At 44.0% G+C, this 25,634-nt stretch overlaps 1 protein-coding gene across 2 annotated transcripts in view; it reads right to left on the bottom strand.

The window, feature by feature from the left end:
• Window positions 1–25,634, bottom strand: part of DNAH10 (dynein axonemal heavy chain 10) — a 185,923-nt gene that overhangs the window by 97,203 nt on the left and 63,086 nt on the right. For both annotated transcript variants that reach the window (XM_038762289.1, XM_038762288.1), the window contains 15 exons: window positions 21,975–22,186; window positions 19,310–19,466; window positions 18,724–18,957; window positions 18,456–18,578; window positions 17,418–17,651; window positions 16,726–16,949; window positions 14,746–15,015; window positions 13,997–14,180; window positions 12,071–12,205; window positions 11,207–11,359; window positions 10,912–11,100; window positions 9,377–9,523; window positions 7,309–7,500; window positions 7,002–7,120; window positions 3,463–3,621 (listed from right to left, as the gene is read on the bottom strand). In XM_038762289.1, the coding sequence (XP_038618217.1) occupies window positions 3,463–3,621; window positions 7,002–7,120; window positions 7,309–7,500; window positions 9,377–9,523; window positions 10,912–11,100; window positions 11,207–11,359; window positions 12,071–12,205; window positions 13,997–14,180; window positions 14,746–15,015; window positions 16,726–16,949; window positions 17,418–17,651; window positions 18,456–18,578; window positions 18,724–18,957; window positions 19,310–19,466; window positions 21,975–22,186 (2,732 nt within the window). The remainder of the gene's footprint in view (window positions 1–3,462; window positions 3,622–7,001; window positions 7,121–7,308; window positions 7,501–9,376; window positions 9,524–10,911; window positions 11,101–11,206; window positions 11,360–12,070; window positions 12,206–13,996; window positions 14,181–14,745; window positions 15,016–16,725; window positions 16,950–17,417; window positions 17,652–18,455; window positions 18,579–18,723; window positions 18,958–19,309; window positions 19,467–21,974; window positions 22,187–25,634) is intronic.

Genomic DNA, 25,634 nt, shown 5'->3' with positions numbered 1-25,634 from the left:
AGAGCACTGTATTAAGCACTTGACAGAGTACACTAAAAACAGAATTGGTAGACATGTTCCCTGCACACAATGAGCTTACGGTCTAATGTGGGGACACAGGCATTAATATAAATGAATAAATGAAGGATATGAATGTTAGAGAAGCAGCGTGGCTCAGTGGAAAGAGCCCGGGCTTTGGAGTCAGAGGTCATGGGTTCGAATCAGCTGTGTGACTTAGTGCAGTCACTTAACTTCTCTGTGCCTCAGTTACTTCATCTGTAAAATGGGGATTAAGACTGTGAGCCCCCCGTGGGACAACCTGATCACTTTGTAACCTCCCCAGGGCTTAGAACAGTGCTTTGCACATAGTAAGCGCTTAATAAATGCCATTATATATATATATATAAGTGCACTGGGGCTGAGGGTGGGGTGAATAAAGTGTACACATCCAAGTGCAAGGATGACGCAGAAGAGAGCTGGAGAAGAGGAAATGAAGGCTTAGCCAGGGAAGGCCTCTCGGAGGAGATGTGCTTTTAATAAACCTTTGGAATTTGCATGGCCTCCTGAGTGGCAGGAGCCATCCAAGCCTACGGAGGGAGGGTGGAGAGGGACAAACAGTGGAAATGCTGTTCATCAAGTCCCACAACAGGATGAGGGGATCCTCACTGAATAATAATAATAATGTTGACATTTGTTAAGCGCTTACTATGTGCAAAGCACTGTTCTAAGCGCTTGGGGGGATATAAAGTGATCAGGTTGTCCCACGTGGGGCTCACAGTCTTAATCCCCATTTTACAGATGAGGTAACTGAGGCTCAGAGAAGTTAAGTGACTTGCCCAAGGTCACACAGCAGACATGTGGCGGAGCCGGGATTCGAACCCATGACCTCTGACTCCAAAGCCCATGCTCTTTCCACTGAGCCACGCTGCTTCTCTAGCCACGCTGCTTCTCTAGCCACGCTGCTTCTCTGAAGCTTGGAGGGGAGAGGTACAGAAAAAACCACAACACACAAAAAACTTTACAACATTACATTTGGAATTCGTAACCCCAAGAGAAGCAGCCTGACCTCCTGAGAGAGCACGGGCCTGAGAGTCATTCATTCATTCATTCGTATTTATTGAGCACTTGCTCAATATTGCTCAATATTGAGTGCTTACTGTGTGCAGAGCACTGTACTAAGCACTTGGGCAGTCCCAGTTGGCAACATTTAGAGACGGTCCCTACCCAACAGTGGGCTCACAGTCTAGAAGGGGGAGACAGACAACAAAACATATTAACAAAATAAAATAAATAGAATAAATATGTACAGATAGAATAGAGTAATAAATCCTTACAAACATATATACATATATATAGGTGCTGTGGGGAGGGGAAGGAGGTAAGGTGGAGGGGATGGGGAGGGGGAGGAGGGGGAGAGGAAGGAGGGGGCTCAGTCTGGGAAGGCCTCCTGGAGGAGGTGAGCTCTCAGTAGGGCTTTGAAGGGAACAAAGTCAGAAGGACCAGGGTTCTAGTCCCAGCCTCCACCACCTGTCTGCTGTGTGACCTTGGGCAAGTCACTTCGCTTCTCTGTGCCTCAGATCCCTCCGCTGTAAAATGGGGATAATCATCATCATCATCAATCGTATTTATTGAGCGCTTACTATGTGCAGAGCACTGTACTAAGCACTTGGGAAGTACAAATTGGCTGGCTGTGAGCCCCATGTGGGACATGGACTGTGTCCAACCTGATTAGCTGTATCTACCCCAGCAGTTAGAAAAGTGCCTGGCACTTAGTAAGTGCTTAAAAAACACCATAAAAAAGGGTTTGTCCATAAATCCGTGGACAAAAGGACCATTATAAGTTATAGGTTACCAAGAGCTCAAAATAGCCTAGTGGAAAGTCAGAGAACCTGGGTTCTAATCCCGGCTCCACCACCTGTCTACTGTGTGGCCTTGGGCAAGTCCCTTAACTCTTCTGTGCCTCAGTTACCTCATCTGAGCAATGGGGATTAAGACTGTGAGTAGTATGTCAAACTTAAACCGTGTCCAAGCTATCTTGCATCTACTCCAGCACTTAGTCGACTGTCTAGCATGTAGTAAACACTTAACAAATCCAAAACTAAAATACAAGAGGGGAGTATTAGGATGGGTAAGGCAAATTAGGAATATTACAGAGTAAATCTTGAACAAGGAAGGCAGTCACAACACCGCAATCTCCAAGCGTCTTGTGCCCACAACCACAGCCAGTGAGCTGGGTTAGAAGGACCACGGACTGACCCAATAATACCACCATTTGTGTGTTATTATGTACCACGGAAGGGGAAGGTCCCGGAACTCTGCTCCTTCATAATTTTTTAGGTTTAGTTACAGTGAACCTAACACTTCATGAAGGAGCAGAGTGAACTCAATCATAGCCCTACTGATAGCTCACCTCCTCCAGGAGGCCTTCCCAGACTGAGCCCCCTTTTTCTCCTCCTCCCCATCCCCCCCGCCCTACCTCCTTCCCCTCCCCACAGCACTTAATAATAATAATAATAATAATGATGGCATTTGTTAAGCGCTTACTATGTGCAAAGCACTATTCTAAGCGCTGGGGGGATACAACGTGATCAGGTTGTCCCACGTGGGGCTCACAGTCAATCCCCATTTTACAGATGAGGTAACTGAGGCTCAGAGAAGTTAAGTGACTCGCCCAAGGTCACACAGCAGACATATATATATTTGTACAGATTTATTACTCTATTTATTTTACTTGTACATATTTACTATTCTACTTATTTTGTTAATGATGTGCATATAGCTTTAATTCTATTTATTCTGACGATTCTGACGCCTGGTTTTGTTGTCTGTCTCCCCCTTCTAGACTGTGAGCCCGCTGTTGGGTAGGGACCGTCTCTATATGTTGCCGACTTGTACCTTCCAAGCGCTTAGTACAGCGCTCTGCACACAGTAAGCGCTCAATAAATACGATTGAATGAATGAATGAGTGAATGAACCCTCCCCTCTGCCCAAAAGCAAGATTCAGGAGGGCAGAGGTAAGAGGAGGCTTTTTTCATAGAGATCCATGCTCTATGCTTAGGACTATGCTTAGTCTTTTCCCACCCAAACCATAGTCCCTGTTCAGCTGTTTTAGGTCTCTCCACCCACAAAGATAGAAACGAGAGTCGGTTATTGGCCTAGTTGTACTCTTTCTAACATAATTTCTAAATATAATCGAGAAGCGGCGTGATCTAGTGGCTAGAGCACAGTCCTCGGTGTCTGAAGGACCTGGGTTCTAATCCCTCTACTGACACTTGCCTGCTGTGTGAGCTTGGGCAAGCGACTTAATGTATCTGTGCCTCAGCTATTTCATCTGTAAAATGGGGATTAAAATTGTGAGCCCCATGTGGAACATGGACTGCGTCTAACCTGATGAGCCCGTAGCTCTTAGCACAGTGCCTGGCACATAGTGCACACTTGACAAACACCTTAAACAATTTTTTTTTTAATTTAAAAAATACTCACCGCCTCTCTTTTTTAGTAGTTGGTTTATTGATTTCCCTGAAGATGTTGGATAAAACTCCATCTGTCCAATCTCGGGTGGTAGGGTCCAGAATTCCGTATAATTCTATCACGCTCATAGCTTTGGGATTCAGTGTGTACAACTTGGTTAACAGCCCAAGTCTAATTGAAAGGTAGAAATTTGAGATGTGATATTGCAGAAAAATTCCATCCACGCGGGCAGTATTCAAGGGTATAAATCACACCCAGACTTTGATCTTCTAATCTAGGGGTTAGATTAGCCCCACGAACTAAGGAAGCAGCATGACCCAGTGGAAAGAGCATGGGCTTGGGAGTTGGAGGACATGGGTTCTAATCCTAGCTCTGCCATTTGTCTGCTGTGTGACCTTGGGCAAGTCCCTTCACTTCTCTGTGCCTAGGTTCCCTCATCTGTAAAACGGGGGTTAAGACTGTGAAAACCCATGTGGGACAAGGGCCCAATTATCTTGTATCTACCACAGTGCTCAAAACAGTGCTGGGCACAGAGTAAGTGCTTAACAAATACCACAATTATTACTATTATTATTATTAAGCAGCAAACCAGAAACATAGCGTGATCCAGAGCCGGGAAGGTGTGTAATAATAATAATAATGGTATTTGTTAAGTGATTACTATGTGCCAAGCACTGTTCTAAGCGCTGGAGGGGGGGATGCAAGGAAATCAGGTTGTCCCACGTGGGGCTCACAGTCTTAATCCCCATTTTACAGGTGAGGTACAAAGAAGTGAAGCGACTTGCCCAAGGTCACACAGTGGACAAGTGGCGGAGTCGGGATTAGAACCCATGACCTCTGACTCCCAAGCTCGGGCTGTTTCCACTGAGCCACGCTGCTTCTCTGAAGGCATTCTGGTTTGGCCAGGGGAGAACAGTAGCAGGTGGAGGATAACGGACATTCCCTGAAGAGTTGGGAGGGTAGGACAGGCTAATGAGCAGATACCGTGAGCAAGAGACAGCCAGAGCAGAGGCTGGAGGTAGGCGCTGCCATCCTACTTGGCCCAAGTCCAAACAGGTGGGGGCATTTATTGTTTTTAAGTCCTATGTCCGCTCAAACCATGCAGCAACTGAAGACGAGCCACGGTTCAGTCATCACTGGTCTAATCAAACCTATTTTTCTGTGCTATTTTAAAGGAGAAAACTTGCACTCATGTAATACTCTCTATCTCATTCTCTTTAAAAATTCACAAGGAAGAGGGCAACATCAAAAGCGTTTTGTCCTTACAGAACATTACTTTTATTACCTAGGCATTGATGAAAACATTCAATCATATGGGACAATATGACAATTTTTAAAACTAAAATCCCTAGTGGTTTTGGGATTTTTTTTTTAATTTGGGCTATCCACTATTGGCTTCTTCAGTAATAGTGACAGCCTCCGCGTTTTTCCCTAGCATATTTGTAAATGAGCCAAGAATTCATCTAAGAAAAAATCTGCAAATAGGCTAGCCTCTGAAGTAACCAGAAAGGTGCAATCTAAATCTTTCTAATAAAAATTAATGAATAGGACTATTTCAGTACAAGGTGGATCATTTTGAACAACTCCCAGTTAAAGTTCAACTACTACTGAGCCCTGTGTTTTTCTTTACAAGACAAATATGTGAAAGATGTGATAAAACATGACCAAAGAGTGAACTAGCCCTTGCTATAAGCCCGTCCCTTAATTGGCAAAAATACCTGAGGCTTTTCTCTGGGGATGGGAATCCACCAAGGAGCAACTCTTATTTACCCTTTCTGTTGAATGGTTAGTATTACATTATTTATAGATGTAAATTAGGTCTATTAGGAATTACTTCTTTACTTCCAGAAGTGGGGAAGGTCAAGAGGTAAAACACAAGTAAAAATAATTACATCAACTCTACCGACTCTGTTATACTGTACTCTCCCAAGTGCTTAGGACAGTGCTCTGCACACCGCAAGAGCTCAAAAAAAAAAAAATACCATGGATCGACTGATCGATTCAATTTGTGTAGCGGTTTTCTTCCAAACCATTTAACCCACCGCGAAGCCAGATCCTTCCAGCACCTAAATCCCTCACTGGAAGGAAGTTAAGCCTTTGGGAAGACCCATTAATTCTTTCTGTATATGAAAGCACTCAAGAACAAGCTAGCCCCCAAATCGTTATTTGAAAATCTCCATTAAGACAGGGTCTGAGGAATGGAAGTTGGTTGATGTCCCCTTTTAGACTGTGAGCCCACTGTTGGGTAGGGACTGTCTCTATATGCTGCCAATTTGTACTTCCCAAGCGCTTAGTACAGTGCTCTGCACATAGTAAGCGCTCAATAAATACGATTGATGATGATGATGATGATGTCTCTCAACCTCTATGATTCCAAGAGCTCTTGTTCTAAGCAAGCCAGGAGTCAGATGGCTCCTGCTCAGAGCAGGCTAAGTGATCACTGATCCACCAGGATTTCCCCGGTGTCCCTCAGGGCCCATCTGGCATTAAATGGACCGCAGCAGTAATAAGACCAAAGTGTTAAACCATCCCCACGGTGGTCAGAGAGAGTGGATGTGATTTCCAAACTGGCAAACTTCTTACCAGGGCATTGGAAGAATCTGCCTGGTCAACAATTAACCTGCAAAACATCCTTTTGAGGTTGGTGGAAGAAGACATATTGTTATCCCTGTTTAAGATGGAGAAACTGAGGCCTAATCAGTGCTCAAGAAGTTGATTATCTTGCATAATAATAATAATAATAATAATAATAATGATGGCATTTATTAAGCGCTTACTACGTGCAAAGCACTGTTCTAATAATAATGGCATTTATTAAGTGCTTACTATGTGCAAAGCACTGTTCTAAGCGCTGGGGAGGTTACAAGGTGATTAGGTTGTCCCGCGGGGGGCTCACAGTCTTAATCCCCATTTTACAGATGAGGGAACTGAGGCCCAGAGAATAATAATAATAATGATGGTATTTGTTAAGTGCTTACTATGTGCAAAGCACTGTTCTAAGCACTGGGGAGGTTACAAGGTGATCAAGTTGTCCCACGGGGGGCTCACAGACTTAATCCCCATTTTACAGATGAGGTAACTGAGGCACAGAGAAGTGAAGTGACTTGCCCAAAGTCACACAGCTGACAATTGGCGGAGCCGGGATTTGAACCCCTGACCTCTGACTCAAATCCCAGTTCCACCAATTGTCAGCTGTGTGACTTTGGGCCAGTCACGTCACTTCTTTGGGCCTCCGTTCCCTCCTCTGTAAAATGGGGATGAAGACTGTGAGCTCCCCATGGGACAACCTGATCACCTTGTAAATTCCCCAGCACTTAGAACAGTGCTCTGCACATAGTAAGTGCTTAATAAATGCCATTATTATCATTATTATTATTATTACTATTATTATTACTAACAAACGGACACGTTCCCTGCCCACAACGAGGTTCCAGTCTCCAGTCTGCATTATCAGGAGAACCAAAATAGGAGCAAAGGCCTAACTAGGCAATACACACAGAGCTTGTGCATACTACGACTTCTCAGACAGAACTTTCCGGAGCCGAACCCACCTAGTCTGGGCCTGGCACAAAGTGCTAATGACAACGGATTTGCCCCCTCCGGTTGGTCCGACGATCATGGTGGTGTGGCGTGTTAACATCGTCTCGTACATCTGAACTACTTTGTCCACCTGAAAGACACGCGTTAATGAATGTAGTCTAGCCCTTGTATTCTAGCCCACGCTACTTGTCTCTATTACAACCTACAAACACATTTCATTCAGACCAACAAATGGAGGGTGGATCATCGCAACCCATTGGGCTGGTAAGATTTGAGAGACGTAGGTCAAGCTCACGTGGCTTCCAACCTAGTTTGTACCTGAAATGGTAAAACGATATATCCATTGTCACTTAGCACTTGTTCCACTGCATCATTAAAATTGGGATAACGGACACGAGGACAATCCAATCCAGGAAATAAGTCAGAAATCAGGCCAAGGAAAAGAGGAACATCTTCAAACACAAACTTGGGTAGATTCATGTCTCTTAGAGCTCTCATCAGAACCACATCCTAAATGAAAGGGGAGATGGAGGTAAAAAAAAAGTACAATATAATAAAGAATGCGCAGTAATTATCAATATCTTGTTACTAATCTGGAAATGTTTTTCCAGAGTGTTTTCGTTTTGTTTATTTTATTAATATTTTGGTATTTGCTAAGCGCTTACTATATGCCAAGTACTGTTCTGAACACTGGGGTAGATACAGGGTAATCAGGCTGTCCCTCTTGGGGCTCACAGTCTTAATCCCCATTTTACAGATGAGGGAACTGAGGCAAAGAGAAGTTAAGTGACTTGCCCAAGGTCACACAGCAGACAAGTGGCAGAGCTGGGATTTGAACCTGTGACCTTCTGATTCCCAGGCGCGTGTTCTATCCATTACACCATGCTGCTTCTAAGTGCTTACCATGCACTGTAATAATAATAATAATAATAATAATGTTGGTATTTGTTAAGCACTTACTATGTGCAAAGCACTGTTCTAAGCGCTGGGGTGGATACAAGGTAATCAGGTTGTCCCACGGGGGGCTCACAATCACCATTTTACAGATGAGGGAACTGAGGCCCAGAGAAGTTAAGTGACTTGCCCAAAGTCACACAGCTGACAAGTGACGGAGCCAGGATTTGAACTCACAACCTCTGACTCCAAAGCCCATGCTCTTTCCACTGAGCCACTGTACTAAGCGCTGGGGTAGATATGAGTTAATCAGGTTGGACACAGTCCCTGTCTCACGTGGGGCTCACAGTCTGTGACAGGGAGAGAGTTGCTAGGTATAGGGTTACTTCAGAAGAGGGGTTGACGATCTATATTGAATGAAATCTTTGAGAAACTGATGTGCAAAGAAGGAGGCAGAATGGGTTTTTACGAATGAGGAAAGTGGAGCAAAGAAGAGTTAAGTGACTTGTTCAAGGTCACACAGCTGGCCAGTGGCAGAGCCAAGACCGGTATCTGAATTTCCTGACTCCCACTCCCAGGCTCTTAAACCACTCGGCTGCCTAAAAAAGTGAATCCCTTCCCCATCCTTCTGTCCTTCTGTCTCTCTTGTGGTCTCTGTTCCCACTCTTTCTTTGTACTTTCCATGTGGTCCCCCTCTTTTCTGCCTTTTCAGGCCCACCCCCAATCCATACCATCTTCAAAATAGAGACCCTTTGTACAGGCTTGCATTCTGATTTGCCCTGATCTCGGTTCCACAACTGGAACTGAAGCAGTGCACAGAATTCTTAAGAATATATATCTCACATACACACACACACACACACATATATACCCATTATTAACCTAGCAATTTGTCTTCTAAAGTTTATCTTACCTCATTCCCTTCCCCACAGCACCTGTATATATGTATATATGTTTGTACATATTTATTACTCTATTTATTTATTTATTTATTTTATTTGTACATATCTATTCTATTTATTTTATTTTGTTAGTATGTTTGGTTTGTTCTCTGTCTCCCCCTTTTAGACTGTGAGCCCACTGTTGGGTAGGGACTGTCTCTATATGTTGCCAATTTGTACTTCCCAAGTGCTTAGTACAGTGCTCTGCACATAGTAAGCGCTCAATAAATACGATTGATGATGATGATGATGATACAGTATCTAATCGTTCCTCAAAGAATCTCTGCATTTAGATCTCGTTTCTGGAAATCCTGCCACTTTTAAAACTCCACCCTCTTCTTCACTCCCATTCTTCGACTGAAAACCCAGCTCCTGTGTTGACGGAATGTGAATCAATCAATCAATCGTATTTATTGAGCGCTTACTGTGTGCAGAGCACTGTACTAAGCACTTGGGAAGTACAAGTTGGCAACATATAGAGACAGTCCCTACCCAACAGTGGGCTCACAGTCTAGAAGGGGGAGACAGAGAACAAAACCAAACATATTTACCTCATTAAGATTGGGGGAGCCTCTCTTCAGTTCTCCAGCCATTACCAGTACCGATTTAAGGGCTCTTAGTCCAAAATCATAATGGTGCTGTTTAGAAAGCTGTTCCTTTGCCAGTTTGTACAACACAGTCATCTTTTTGGCCAGAGTCTGTTTTTGATAAAAGAGATGGAGAGAAAAAGCCTCAGAGCAAGTAGGGAAGACCTTTACTTTTTCAAGCATGTCTTAGTATTGTCTCATAATACATATCTTGATTCTTTTTAAAATGATCTCAATAAAGAAATCAAAGTAAAATAGGAAAACCAATCTTACCTATCCTATCTTAAACCTGCGTTTAGGACAAAATCCTCCGAGCCTTCAGGTAAAAGAATCACTCAGCTTGCAAGATGACAGTAACTACTGTAGGTTTCAAAATAGACTTCAAGTTTGTTTTTTTTTACTTAAATTCTAAATTCACGATTTCTAGGGCCCATGAAACAGCCAAGGATACAGTAGCTATCTAAACAGGATGAATTAGCCTTTCCCACCTTTGACTAATTATTTATGCTATGCCTCCAACCCAGACTATCGTCCCCCTCTGTTTCAACAAAACTTACCGCTTCCCCTCCTAAAAAGCCCTTCTAAAAAGATACCTTTAATGAGGCTGAATCAATCAATCAATTGTCTTTATTCAGAACTTACTGGGTACTGTCTGTCTCCCCCTTCTAGACTGTGAGCCCATTGTTGGGTAGGGATTATCTCTATATGTGGCCAAATTGTACTTTCCAAGTGCTTAGTACAGTGTTCTGCACACAGTAAGCGCTCAATAAATACGATTGAATGAATGAATGAATATACTAAATGCTCGGGAGACTACAATTCAATAGAGTTGGTAGACATGCTCCCTGCCTGAAAAATCCTCAACCAATCACACTATTACCCCATAACACATCTATCACCTTTTAGTACCGATCTATTCGTTTAAGAGTTGTTGGTTTGTCCATATGTTACCTTTATTTATTCTCATAATTTTCAAATTATTTTTTTCAACAAATTGAGGGCTTGCCTGTCTTCTTAGATTGTAAGTGCCTTAAGGCCTCACTTAGGGGATAGTTTCATGTATCCTTTAAGCATCTAGTAGAGTGTTCTGTGCATATAGTATATTCAATAAGTACCACTGAAGATGAAGATCTCTCCACCTGAGCAGAGATCCGAGTCAGCAAGCCTTTAATACCCAGAAGATAGTTTCCCTTCATGAGAAACTCAGGTACTGACAACACAGAAGATAGAGTGTGCTCCGCCTTGGGACAGCAGAATTAAATCTCTTGATACATAAAGCATTAACTACCGCCTGAACTTCTCCGGAGGATTCAAAGGGACAAAATAATAAAACAGGCTGCAAAACATTTCTACTGCTGTAAAATAAACTTACAGTGAATTTTCTTTTCCAAACCACTAAGAACTAAAATAATACATTTGGAGATAAATTAAGAAATTTCAACAAGCGCTCATGAAAAAAAAAAGGGGGCTTCGCTTCAGTTGACTAATTTTTTTCCTACCTTTGCCAAAAGAAATCCTTCTGAAAAGAGCATAATCTCACAGATTTGTTGGAGATCGGGGACAATGACAACCACCGGCCTGAATAAGGCCTTCACCGATTCGGGCAGCTCCGTCCGGCCCGCGTAACCAGGATTCATCGTGATAAAGATGCCCATGCGGGAGTCAAGGGATATTTCTTGCCCTTCGAACTGCAACACAAAAGCATCAGCCACGATGATCCTGCTGTACGCCTCACGGAGCCAACGAAAATGACCACGTTTCATCCACTAAGATTGTCGGAAGGATAGCCCGTACCTGAAATGTTGTCAACTGATGCATCAGAGCATTTCGAATCGTCTGTATCTGAGACGAGATGACCGAGAGCACCGAGGCATCGATCCGATTGAACTCGTCAAAGCAGCCCCAGGCCCCACACTGAGCCAGGCCAGAGAAAATTTTACCAACGGCCTAAGACAAAATAGGACAGGCGTCAGATAAAGGGCAATGCCCCTCCTCCAGTCGACAGGCGTTGCGACTGTATACAGACGTTTCAGATGGAATTGGACAGTGCCTTTTATGGCTGAATTGTAAAAAAAAAAAAGTAACTTGCAGGGTTTCCAATAAAAAAATCTTTCTTGCAGTGGTTGCCCAAATACTCTCACAAGCTAGTCACCCGCTGGCTGTTAAAAACAGAATTCTAAGTTATGCGACTGCAATAGACACAAATTTCTGTCATATTTTAACTCAAGTAATTCTGTAGCATAAAGGGTCTAGCCGCTTGTCCAGTACTTAGTTATTCTGCAGTTCGTGGTTCGTTTTCTCATGACTTGGGGAGAAGAGAGGTGGGCATTATGGATAACAAATGCAACGGTGCAGAAAATGACACTCTTCAAATGCACCTGATGAGAAAGGGATTGCCGGTCACGCGTTAGCTTTTATCATCTATATGCACTGATAAAACCTCAGGGTCAGCGGCATCGTCTTCCAAGCTGAAGGACTCCCACGGATTAAACTGTGATAATAATATCTCTTGATATGTAGAGCTTAAACTGCCTAATTCATTTTCTGGAGGATCTGTTGAGCGACAAACTACTAAACCCAACAGGTCAAAATTTCTACTCTTGAAAGATACACCTAAAATAAATTAATTGGGGTGAAAAAAAAAATTAAGGGCCTTGCCTTGTAATCCATGCCCTCTCCACAGTTGGTTACCACACAGAGCAAGCCCAGAGCTTTGGCTAAATCCTTAGTAGTCTCGGTTTTACCTGTCCCAGCTGGTCCCGCTGGGGCCCCACCCAAAAACATGGACAAGGCCTGTCAGAAACAGAGCACAAAGAAAAAACAAATTACACCTCTGGAACACCTAATCGAACTACCAAAAAGCCTGAAATCAAATGATAAAACACACAGGTAACCTCCCTTCTCAGTACAGCAGCCACAAATGCAACCCAGAAGTAAAGAAAGGCAAAGTTATTTGCAATTGTAATAACCAGAGAATCTCAATGATTAAGGCATCATAAAATGAAAACCCCCAAACAGCAGGGTAGTCACGTCTTGGAAAACAATCTTAGGAAATTGTGGCTTCTGAATTATGGAGTCGGTGGCAAACATCACTTGAGAGAGAGGCGGGACCCGAGAACTCTGGTTCACTCATTCAAAAGATAAAAAATTGACCCTGGCATCATGGTAAGCCATCTCCCGTTTGGAATTTGGGGCTGAATGGACTTGGTTCAGCGTTGCCTTATAGACTGTGAGCCCACTGTTGAGTAGGGGCCGTCTCTATATGTTGCCGAATTGTACTTTCCAAGTGCTTAGTACAGTGCTCTGCACACAGCAATCGCTCAAAAAATACAATTGAATGAATGAATGAATGAATGCTGTCTAACCCACCCTAACTCCAAGGAATAGGCTCAATCCGAGCAGCATTACCTAGGGAGGAAGCTGAAGGAAACTGCTTAGAGCCCTTGCTGGGATGGGATATGGCAATCAATTAATAATAATAATAATTTTGGTATTTGTTAAGAGCTTACTATGTGCCAAGCACTGTTCTAAGCACTGGGGGAGATACAAGGTAATCAGGTTGTCCCACGTGGGGCTCACAGTCAGTCTTCATCCCCATTTTACAGATGAGGGAACTGAAGCACAGAGAAGTTAAGTGATTTGCCCAAAGTCACACAGCTGATAAGTGGCGGAGGCGGGATTAGAACCCACAACCACACAGAGTCTCTCTCCCCGACCAACAGCCATCAGGAAATGGATTAAAATGATTCTGCCGTCCGTCTCCTCCCCTCCCGCTGCCCAATATCCAAGGGGCTGGGAAACTGTTGACAAATTAAGCCTTAGAGGAATTATGGTTAGAAGCTACATTAAGGAAAATCCGGGTCTTTTAAAAGTTAGGCCTGTACAGATGGTCCATAAGGAAACTCTAATAATTACTGTTGTAGCTGTTTAGAATTTACTCTTTGCCAAGCACCATATTAGGCATTAAGGATCAAACACAATCCCTCTCCCACATGGAGCTCACAGTCTAAGGTGAGCAAAGTGGAAAACATATTTTATCCCCATTTTTACGGATGAAAGAACTGAGACACAGAGAAGTTAGTGACCTGTCCAAGGTTCACATAGCAGGCAAGTGGCAAGTAGTGTTAAAATGAAGGGTCTGTTCCAGTGTAGGAATTAACGATTGGATCACAGAATAACTTGGCAGGAAGTCATTTTTCAGTAACTACAGGTTTTACAATCAGGCTATAGCTGTGAACAAGACAATTAATTATTTGTGGGCAGAGAACTTTCTACCAACTCTGTTGTATTTTACTCTCCTAAGAGCTTAGTGGAGTGCTCTGCACACAGTAAATGCTTATAAATACCATGGATTGATTGATCGATTCACTCTTTATTTTAAATATTACCAGGAGCCAAACCCAATTTCAGTCATTTTTTTTTCCAGTCAATCCATGGTATTTATTGAGCACTTACTGTGTGCACAGCACAGTCCTGAGCGCTCAGGAGAATATAATACCATGAGCTTTTTGAACCATTCCGAGAACAGAAGCACGAGACTGTAACTGGCTGGGGACTCCTGTCCCAGAACCGTTCAATAAGTACCTGAGTAAGTGTCAGGTATATCCGATCCGTGAGTGGCGTGATGACCAATCGTCCATTCAGGCCCATGTATTCGTATCCATAGCCAAAGGTCCCAGTGCATTGTCGGACAGTCAGTTCATCTGGCTCTCGATCCCAGTAAAAACGCAACTGACTCTCCCATTCAAATTCCCGAGCCTCGAGAATGCTAGAGAAAGTGGAGGAAGAAGACGGGGGTTGAGACGGGGGAAAGAAAGAAAAGGCAGGAGATGGGGAAATAGCTATTAATACGGAATCACATATTGTGAAGAAAATATTGGAGAGCAGCATGGCGGAGTGGAAAGACCCCGGACGTGGGAGTCAGAAGGTCACGGGTTCTAATCCCGGCTCTGCCTCTTGTCTGCTATGGGACCTTGGGCAAGTTGCTTCACTTCTCTGGGCCTCAGTTACCTCATCTGTAAAATGGGGATTGAGACGATGAGCCCTCTGTGGGACAGGGACTCTGTCCAACCTGATTAACTTCTATCTACCCAGGCGCTTAGAACGGTGCTTGGCACATAGTAAGCGCTTAATGAGTACCGTAATTCATTCATTCATTCATTCAATCGTATCTAGTGAGCGCTTACTGTGTGCAGAGCACTGTACTAAGCACTTGGGAAGTACAAGTTGGCAACATATAGAGACGGTCCCTACCCAACAGCGGGCTCACAGTAGTTATTATTATTATCATTATTTAAAAATAAAATGCAGTCCTTTGCTCTAAGCGGCCTTACCTGCCCCTTATAAATGCATCGACTATATCTCTGGCGTGCACGTCGATGATCAGGACCGTGTTATATTTTTTCCGGTCATTGTTGCTTAAGGGTTTGGTGATCCGAGTCACCAGTTCATCGATCTGCTGATGCATTTTCTTGCCGTAGGTTTTCATGGCCTGCTTCTCTCCCTTTTTGACTTTGCAGAAGACATCCTCCACCTCCCAGGTCCACCATACCTGGCTAGCAGCCAGAATCACCATGCCTTGGTACAGAAGCATCCAGTCGACTCTAAGCGAAAAAGCAAACCTTAGAGAGGTGCAACATCCTGAACAGAGAAATGGTGTGGCCAGCACAGGCCTGGAATTCAGAAGGACCTGGGGTCTAATCCTAGCTCCGCCACTTATCTGCTGTGTGACCTTGGGCAAGTCACTTAATTTCTCTGTGCCTCAGTTACCTCAGCTGCAGAATGGGGATTAAATCCTCCTCCCCCTAACTGCGAGCCCCAAGTGGGACAGGGAATGTGCCCAAACTGATTATTTTGCATCTACCCCAGAGCTTAGAACAGTGCTTGACTCATTCATTCATTCAGTCGCATTTATTGAGCGCTTACTGTGTGAAGAGCACTGGACTAAGCGCTTGGGAAGTACAAGTTGGCAACATCTAGAGACGGTCCCTACCCAACAGCGGGCTCACAATCTAGAAGGGGGAGACAGACAACAAAACAAAACATATTAACAAAATAAAATAAATAGAATAAATATGTACAAATAAAATAGAGTAATAAATACGTACAAACATATATATATATAAACAGGTGCTGTGGGGAGGGGAAGGAGGCAAGGTGGGGGATGGGAAGGGGGAGGAGGGGGAGAGGAAGGAGGGGGCTCAGTCTGGGAAGGCCTCCTGGAGGAGGTGAGCTCTCAGTAGGACACACAGTAAGCACTTAACAAATACCATTAAAAAAGAATTAAGAATAACCCAGCCTGGATTGTCTAATCTATCCCTCAAACATGGCTACCTCCACGGGCCACAAACAAGAGTCCTAACAATTCCAAACTCTCAATGAACCCACATACACATCAGATTCGATGAAGAACCCCCAGCTAGACTGTATTCCCCTTAAGGGCAGGGATCAAATTCATTCATTCAATCATATTTATTGAGCTCTTACCGTGCGCAGAGCACTGTACTATGCACTTGGGAAGTGCTTAGTGAATCCAGTGCTCTGTACCAAGTGCTCAAAAGATACTATTGATCGATTAAGGAGCTAAAAAATTCTGACATTTCCCAGCCCCAAACAAATACTTCTCTAGCAAAAATTAGTTGTATTTGCACGGAAGAAACTAAATCTCCTATTACACATTGAGGGATCTTGAGGTAGAATCCTACACTGAGTTACAAAATGGCAACTCTGCCCATCCAGCTAAACCCCAGACCTGGCCCCGCTCCAAGCCCAAGTTGAATCCAGTCAGTCGGTCAGTGGTATTTATTGAGTGCTTACTGTGCGCAGAGCACTGTACTAAGCGCTTGGGAGAGTATGCTGTAACAATAAGCAAACACAACCCCTGCCCACCACGAGGTAGCTAAACTAGTCAGAGCGACAGAGAGATAGGGAAGCACTGAGGAAAGCAGAGCCGCACAATCTCAGTTTCCTCAACTGTCGAATAGGGATTGAGACTGTGGGATGGAGATTGTGTCCAACCTGATGACTATGTGTCTACCCCAGCGCTCAGAAGAGTGCTCAGTGCACAGTAAGCGCTTAACAAGTACCATAATTATTAATTACTATTATTCTTTTTTTCCATGAATGCACGGGCTGTCCACTTTTGTACAGGAGTGGTTGTCCCAGTAAGCAGCCGTGACCTCGTGGGAAGCAGCATAGCCCATTGGAAGAGGAATAGCCCGGGAAGTAAGCATTCGACTGACTGACGGATATCTCTCCGATTACTACTAAAATCCATCTAGATGTGTTCGTATGGTTCGTGCTTATTCCGTCACCTGCTTCGGTCATCACAGTATCGAAATATAGCTTCTTTAGTAATTAGCCGATTTGTTCTCCTCATTTCGTTGAGCACCGCCGTCATCCAGTCCTCCACTCGACCATCGGCTAGGACCATCCGCCGGAACGGCATTATTTCTCCTTCTGCCGAAATCATCGCCGCCACTAATTTTTCGCCACTATCCCCCTCTTGGAACTTCAGGGATGCAATGTTATCGTACATCTGGAAGATGCCAATAGAAACAAACCATGTCACATTTTAATTACGGGGCAGTCAAGGACCATAGTAACACACAAAATCCGAAATATTTTGGGGGGATTTTTGGGTCGGGGGGATGAGGGGTTTCTGAGATCTGAAACAATAATTGGCAAAGTAGATTCAAGATAGGTGAATAAATAATTAAATGATTTATTTACGTTTATTAATGTCTGCCTCCCCTTCTGTCGGCTAGTTGTGGGCAGGGAATGTGTCCATTTATTGTTACAGTGTACTCTCCCAAGGGCTTTGTGCACGGTAAGCGCTCAATATATATGATTGAATAAATGATTGAAGGTGTGTCTCCGACTTACAAGGGAGGGGAATCATCTAGGGCCACACCACCTTGAAGCCCTGCCTTGGGTGAAGTTCCCAGAGCCAGTGAGGATAACTGCCCCAGTATAGAGAATAAAAAACCCCAGTTACAAAACTGACCTTAATCATGTGCTCCTGGACACAAAGAGGATCGCTATTACCGAGAATGCTGAGCAACTCATCATCGGAAATGAAGAAGAACCTGGGGAAAGCATTCCGTTTGGAATCCAGATAGTCATTTAAACTTTTCTGACAGTTCTCCAGACCATCGCATAAATTCTGCAAGTCAGAGAGTCGATTGGGAGCTTCACAGCATTTCTTTATTATTGGCTCTTTTAGAGTTTCGGCCATTATCTAGAGAGAAGCCAAGAAAAGAGAGTTCGGGCAAAACTGCCTAGAAACACTACACGATCGAGTTAAGAGTCGTGCACAGAATGAGAAATAAAGTAAAACAAGTGAGCTAAGAAAAATCATTCCATCCACGTGCTCTTTAGCCCCTAATCACTATTTAAGGGCCAAACATTAATTAATACTCAACATAATTCCAGGGTCATGCAGAAATTGGGAGTGGAGTCCTGGGCTTTCTTCCCTAAACATGCACTCCCTCCCTGATGCCTGGATCCCACCTAATCCTGGAGGCTCCAGGACAGGAATGGTGATCGTGGTGATGGCTAAGGGAGGAGGAAGAGAGAGGACAACCACCTTACCAACATAAGCTCCACACCAGCACTTAGTACGGTGCTTTGCACATAGTAAGCGTTTAATAAATGCCATCATTCCATCACTCCCTGTTGATGAGAAGCAGGTAGCTTATACAATTTCATTATTTATTTAAAAGGAGTGTGGGGGAGAAGTGCAAGTGTATATGTGTGATTTTTCATCTCTTTTATTTGTTGATTGAGGGCCCTTCTCATGTATTTGGTAAGGGCTGACTTTGTGCACATAGTAAGCCAGGCACTGTCGTAAGCACTGGGGTAGATAAACGGCTGCTTTCCCACTCCCCTGCTCACAGATTTCCTCTGGCTACGTAGGGCAAATCACACCTCACGGAGAAGAGAAAAGTCAATACAGGTGTATGGAAAAGTACATTGTAAAATACAGAAATAAAGGCAGAAGGTCTCAAATGATCGTGATAACACAAGCTTCTCCATTACTTACCTTTTTAAATATTCGGTCAATGCTGTCAAATTTTTTTGCCTCTTCCGGTAATTGTGACCGGATATCTCCTCCGATAAAAATGCTTTCGAGATACATCCATTTTCTCTGGACCACCATCCATACCTTCAAGAATTCATTTTTATATTCAAATCAATAGCATCCTTCCACCAAAATATTTCCAGCCGCAATAAGATTTCAACCATTAATCATTCAGTTGTCCTTATTTTACCCTCGATCGATCCCGCTGAACGCCAGGTTTTTTTCTTACCTCAATAACTTCCTCGATTAAAGAGAGAGTTTTTTCCCATTTGTGAACGGATGACAGAAATGGCCCCACAAATCTGCTTCCTGACATGCTCTGCAGGTTGACAGCATTGTCATCAAGGGCTTGAATAATGTCATCTACAGATCCCAAAATGTAGCCTCTCTCTTGGGTACCTTTAAAGTACTTTACTACAGTGAATTTCATATTCTCCCATGTGTCCACTATATCCTTAACACCCTGGTTGGAAAGACAAAATGCTTGGTTCAGTCTTGTAAAATGCAAGGAAAATATTACTAACTTAACAGAGGTAATCATGGTAACACACTTTTATTGGTTCTTCAGATCTACTTTCCATTTCAATTCTTTGAACCCTACAAGGGGGTCCAAAAACATTTAGAGCCAACAAGGATTGGAGAAGGGGAGGAAACATTCTTTTAAACCATTTTATCACCAAATTGAAACAAGGAGTATCATGAATAAAAATCGTCAAAAACATTTTTAATTGTTAGGATTTACTGGAATGGCCATATTGGCAGCTCCATTTGGCATCCAAATCTTTGGACTGTTTCTTATGTTAAAATGACCTTACCTTCTCAATGCTAATTTCCTTGACAGCTGATAAAACAATCTCATTGATAACATCTGTATATTTGTGAAGCTCCATCGCAAACATATTTTCCAAAGTGAATGTCTCTGTTGTCATTTCAAAATAGGTGCCTGTTTTATCCATGAGCTCTTTCCAATGTCTGAAAATGCATCAAAATTCATTTCTTCCTCAAGCAACCAATCAGTGGTTGATTTAACTGAGCACTTACTGGTGCTAGGCACTGTACTAAGCACCGAGGAGAGTATAATAATAATATCTGTGGTATTTGTTAAGCACTTACTCTGTATCAGGCACTGTACTAAGCACTGAGGTGGATACAAGCCAATAGGGTTGGACACAGTCCCTGTCCCACATGGGGCTTAGAGTCTCAATCCCCATTTTACAGATGAGGGAACTGAGGCACAGAGAAGTGAAATGAGTTGCCCAAGGTCACACAGCAGACAAGCGGCTGAGCCAGGATTTGAACCCAGCTCCTTCTGAATCCCAGGCCTGTCTTTTCTATCCACTGGGCCACACTACTTCCCAATTAATGGTAGAAAGCTACACCATTCCCAGTCCGCAAGGAGCATACAATTTAATGGAAAAGACTGACAAAATGATTTATGGACAGAGAAAACTGGAGGAAGAACAAAGATAAACCAGAAACCAATAGAAGTATATCAAAATTAAACAGCTAGAAAAAATAATTCATTCATTCATTCATTCAATCATATTTATTGATCGCTTACTGTAATTGAATGCACAGCTAAATATATTAATAAAATATACCAACCTATAAAAATATGCATCTATACGCAAGTGCTGAGTACAAGAATAAAGTATACAAGGGTGGGGGATACGAGGCTCTCACAGGTGGGGTGTTTGAATTCATGGGGTCAGGTTTATGAATTCAAAATTACCATGTTCATGCCATATGTCTCCAATTACTTAGTGCTGACTGTTTACCCTAGCTTATTATTTCATTAATTATCCTGTTGCTTGCCACTTACACTAGTTACACTATTTGCCCTAGATTATAATAATAATAATAATGGCATTTATTAAATGCTTACTATGTGCAAAACACTGGTCTAAGCTCTGGGGAGGTTACAAGGTGATCAGGTTGTCCCATGGGGGGCTTACAGTCTTAATTCCCATTTTACAGATGAGGTAACTGAGGCCCAGAGAAGTGAAGTGACATGCCCAAAGTCACGCAGCTGAAAAGTGGCGGGGCCGGGATTTGAACGCATGTTGATAATCATGATTATGGTATTTGTTCAGAGCTTACTATGGGTCCAGTGACAGTTGGAGTTTCTAGAGCACCTTCCTCTCCATGAGTTGGGGAAGCAGCGTGGCTCAGTGGAAAGAGCCTGGGCTTTGGAGTCAGAGGTCATGGGTTCAAATCCCGGCTCCACCAATTGTCAGCTGTGTGACTTTGGGCAATTCACTTCACTTCTGGGGCCTCAGTTGCCTCATCTGGAAAATGGGGATGAAGACTGTGAGCCCCCTGTGGGACAACCTGATCACCTTGTATCCCCCAGCGCTTAGAACAGTGCTTTGCACATAGTAAGCGCTTAACAAATATTATTATTATTATTATTATTATTATTATTTAAAGACACTTACCAGGTCAGGCTCATTTCACCTCACAACCTCCCTGAGACATTTAAAAATGAAGAAACTGAGGCACAGAGATAGTTAAGTGACTTGCCCAAGGGCACATCTTTATTAAAAGGCAGGGCCTGGCCTATTAATGACCTCCAAGGTGTTGCTGCCTCTCAAAAAGGATATAATAATAATAATAATAATAATAATAATGGCATTTGTTAAGTGCTTACTATGTGCAAAGCACTGTTCGAAGCGCTGTTGGGGATACAAGATGATCAGGTTGTCCCACGTGGGGCTCACAGTCTTCATCCCCATTTTACAGATGAGGTAACTGAGGCTCAGAGAAAGTGACTTGCCCAAGGTCACACAGCAGACATGTGGCAGAGCCGGGATTAGAACCCATGACCTCTGACTACCAAGCCCGGGCTCTTCCACTGAGCCACGCTGCTTCTCTGAAAAATACTGCTTTTCTTGTCCATAAATTGTTTCTAGAACAATTCTATACTGCTTTCATGGATAACTGTGAAAAAGTGAATATAGTGTGAGTTGAAATGGATGGAATTTAAGGCTGAGAATATCAGCCCTAGTAAGCAGCCTTCCACAACTTCCCTCAATAACCCATTCCAAAGCTTCATTGTATTTTCACAAACACTTAGTACAGTGCTCTGCACACAGAAAGCGCTCAATAAATGACCGACTGACTGGCAACCTCCATCGGCAACCCATTCTAAAGTTTAGCAATCCTCAATGGCAGGTAAACCCATTTTATCTTGTTTTCTTCTAGAGGAAGATGAAGAATGTCACTGGATAATTCCATAATATAATTGGAAAGATAAATCAATTGATAGTATTTATTGAGCACTTACTACATTCAGAACACTGTACTAATACAACAGAATTAGAAGACAGGTTCCCTGCCCAAAACGAGCTTACGGTCTAGAGGGGGAGAAAGACACCAATATGAATAAATAACTAATTTATAATATATAATTTTAAGATATGTACACAAGTGCTGTGGGGTTGGGTGATTGGGGGTGGGGTTGAGGGGATGAAAACAAACCTGTCTCTTAGTGCTTCGTTTTTCAAATCAAGAAGCAACGGGATGGAGTCCTTGAAGGCCTTCATTTTGACATCCAAGCAATGGGCAACTGAGAGACTTCGTACATGTTTGGGAAGTTTTCTGAGGGCTTTCAGGAAACCATCAATTCCCTCTTGGAGAAACTGCACGTTCAGGTTAACCCAGAGGGTCTGAGACCATTCATCCTTAGCAACCTGGAAATACAAGAGGGTTGTTCCAACCAGTCAGCAAACTCTGTGGTCCTTAAAGAGCACTTCACACAGAGATCGAATTCTTCGTTTGGAGATCATTTGGAAAAACTGCTATTGCGTGCACATTATTAGATTTCTGGATTTCATTCTATGGAAGTGAAAGAAATTCCTATCGGATAGATTTTGGAGTAATTCTGGGTCCTCTGAAAACTAATATGCAACCCCATGATGTTATTAGGAGAAAAAGGAAAGAAATTTTCGAGTTTCAGTGGCGAGAAAAGCAGGGGGAAAGATCACTTGACTGGTACTGAAAAAAGAACAAGAAGGAAACCGCTTGATATGTATAAAAGACTACTGTGATGCAGAGTAAAAGTCTTAATGAATCCTGTGATTTTAGAGGAAAGAAATTGTGGGGAAAATCAATCAATCAATCAATCAATCGTATTTATTGAGCGCTTACTATGTGCAGAGCACTGTACTAAGCGCTTGGGAAGTACAAATTGGCATCACATAGAGACAGTCCCTACCCAACAGTGGGCTCACAGTCTAAAAGGGGGAGACAGAGAACAGAACCAAATATACCAACAAAATAAAATAAGTAGGATAGAAATGTACAAGTAAAATAAATAAATAAATAGAGTAATAAATATGTACAACCATATATACATATATACAGGTGCTGTGGGGAAGGGAAGGAGGTAAGACGGGGGGATGGAGAGGGGGACGAGGGGGAGAGGAAAGAAGGGGCTCAGTCTGGGAAGGCCTCCTGGAGGAGGTGAGCTCTCAGCAGGGCCTTGAAGGGAGGAAGAGAGCTAGCTTGGCGGAGGGGCAGAGGGAGGCCATTCCAGGCCCGGGGGATGACGTGGGCCGGGGGTCGATGGCGGGACAGGCGAGAGCGAGGTACAGTGAGGAGATTAGTGGTGGAGGAGCGGAGGGTGCGGGCTGGGCAGTAGAAGGAGAGAAGGGAGGTGAGGTAGGAGGGGGCGAGGTGATGGACAGCCTTGAAGCCCAGGGTGAGGAGTTTCTGCCTGATGCGCAGATTGATCGGTAGCCACTGGAGGTTTTTGAGGAGGGGAGTAACATGCCCAGAGCGTTTCTGGACAAAGATAATCCGGGCAGCAGCATGAAGTATGGATTGAAGTGGAGAGAGACACGAGGATGGGAGATCAGAGAGAAGGCTAGTGCAGTAGTCCAGACGGGATAGGATGAGAGCTTGAATTAGCAGGGTAGCGGTTTGGATGGAGAGGAAAGGGCGGATCTTGGCAATGTTGCGGAGCTGAGACCGGCAGGTTTTGGTGACGGCTCGGATGTGAGGGGTGAATGAGAGAGCGGAGTCGAGGATGACACCAAGGTTGCGGGCTTGTGAGACGGGAAGGATGGTAGGGCCGTCAACAGAGATGGGAAAGTCAGGGAGAGGACAAGGTTTGGGAGGGAAGACAAGGAGCTCAGTATTCGACATGTTGAGCTTTAGGTGGCGGGCGGACATCCAGATGGAGATGTCCTGAAGGCAGGAGGAGATGCGAGCCTGGAGGGAGGGGGAGAGGGCAGGGGCAGAGATGTAGATCTGGGTGTCGTCAGCGTAGAGATGATAGTTGAAGCCGTGGGAGCGAATGAGGTCACCAAGGGAGTGAGTGTAGATCGAGAACAGAAGGGGACCAAGCACTGAACCTTGGGGAACCCCCACAGTAAGGGGATGGGAGGGGGAGGAGGAGCCTGCAAAAGAGACTGAGAAAGAACGACCGGAGAGATAAGAGGAGAACCAGGAGAGGACGGAGTCTGTGAAGCCAAGGTCAGATAACGTGTTGAGGAGAAGGGGGTGGTCCACAGTGTCAAAGGCAGCTGAGAGGTCGAGGAGGATTAGGACAGAGTATGAGCCGTTGGATTTGGCAAGCAATGCAGCAAGACCTTTAGGTATTTTCCTGGGTCTTACTTGAATTCATTCATTCATTCAATCGTATTTATTGAGCGCTTACCGTGTGCAGAGCACTGTACTAAGTGCTTGGGAAGTACAAGTTGGCAGCATATAGAGACGGTCCCTACCCAACAACTTGAATCCAGTTTCCTAAACCAACACTGTTCATTTTGCTCCTGTGATGTCAACATACTTAATAATAATAATAATAATGGCATTTATTAAGTGCTTACTATGTGCAAAGCACTCTTCTAATAATAATAATAATAATGGCATTTATTAAGCGCTTACTATGTGCAAAGCACTGTTCCAAGTGTTGGGGAGGTTACAGAGCCACAGGGGGCTCACAGTCTTAATCCCCATTTTACTGATGAGGGAACTGAGGCCCAGAGAAGTGAAGTGACTTGCCCAAAGTCACACAACTGACAAGTGGCAGAGCTGGGATTTGAACCCATGACCTCTGACTCCAAAGCCCGGGCTCTTTCCACTGAGCCACGCTGCTTCTCAGCGTGAGGAGGTACAGTAAGAGGTACTTACTGTACTTCTATCTCATCTATCTTGTTGCTGACCCTCTGCCCTCATCCTCTGGCGTGGAACTCCCCCTTTATATAGGAGACCACCACTCTCCCTACCTTTAAAGCCTTATTAAAATTGCATCTCCTTCCCCGACTAAGCCCTCAGTTCCCCTACTCCCTTCTCCCTTCTGCATCGCTCAGACAAGCGTGGCTCAGTGGAAAGAGCCCGGGCTTTGGAGTCAGAGGTCATGGGTTCGAATCCCAGCTCCGCCAATTGTCAGCTGTGTGACTTCGGGCCAGTCACTTCACTTCTCTGGGCCTCAGTTCCCTCCTCTGTAAAATGGGGATGAAGACTGTGAGCTCCCCGTGGGGCAACCTGATCACCTTGTAACCTCCCCAGCGCTTGGGACAGTGCTTTGCACATAGTAAGCGCTTAATAAATGCCATCATTATTATTATTATCGCTCTTGTAGTTGGGTCTTGATCCTCTAAGCACTTGATCCTCTAAGCCCTCTAAGAACTTGGGGGAAGCAGCGTGGCTCAGTGGAAAAAGCACGGGCTTTGGGTTCTAATCCTGGCTCTGCCAATTGTCTGCTGTGTGACTTTGGGCAGGTCACTTAACTTCTCTGGGCCTCAGTTCCCTCATCTGTAAAATAGGGATTAAGACTGTGAGCCCCTCGTGGGACAACCTAATCACCTGGAATCCCCCCAGTGCTTAGAACAGTGCTTCGCACATAGTAAGCGCTTAACAAATACCACCATTATTATTATTATTATTATTTGGAGTCACAGGTCATGGGTTCAAATTCCGCCTCTGCCACTTGTCAGCTGTGAGACTTTGGGCAAGTCACTTCACTGTGCCTCAGTTCCCTCATCTGTAAAATGGGGATTAAGACTGTGAGCCCCACGTGGGACAACCTGATCACCTTGTATCCCCCCAGCGTTTAGAACAGTGCTTTGCACGTAGTAAGCGCTTAACAAATACCATCATTATTATTGATAGTGACCCCACCTTCAGCCCCAC

This window comes from Tachyglossus aculeatus, chromosome 21, assembly GCF_015852505.1.
Source record: "Tachyglossus aculeatus isolate mTacAcu1 chromosome 21, mTacAcu1.pri, whole genome shotgun sequence".
Taxonomy (NCBI): domain Eukaryota; kingdom Metazoa; phylum Chordata; class Mammalia; order Monotremata; family Tachyglossidae; genus Tachyglossus; species Tachyglossus aculeatus.
The sequence above is the reverse complement of the archived record's forward strand: the minus strand, read 5'-3'. Positions and strand labels throughout refer to the sequence as shown.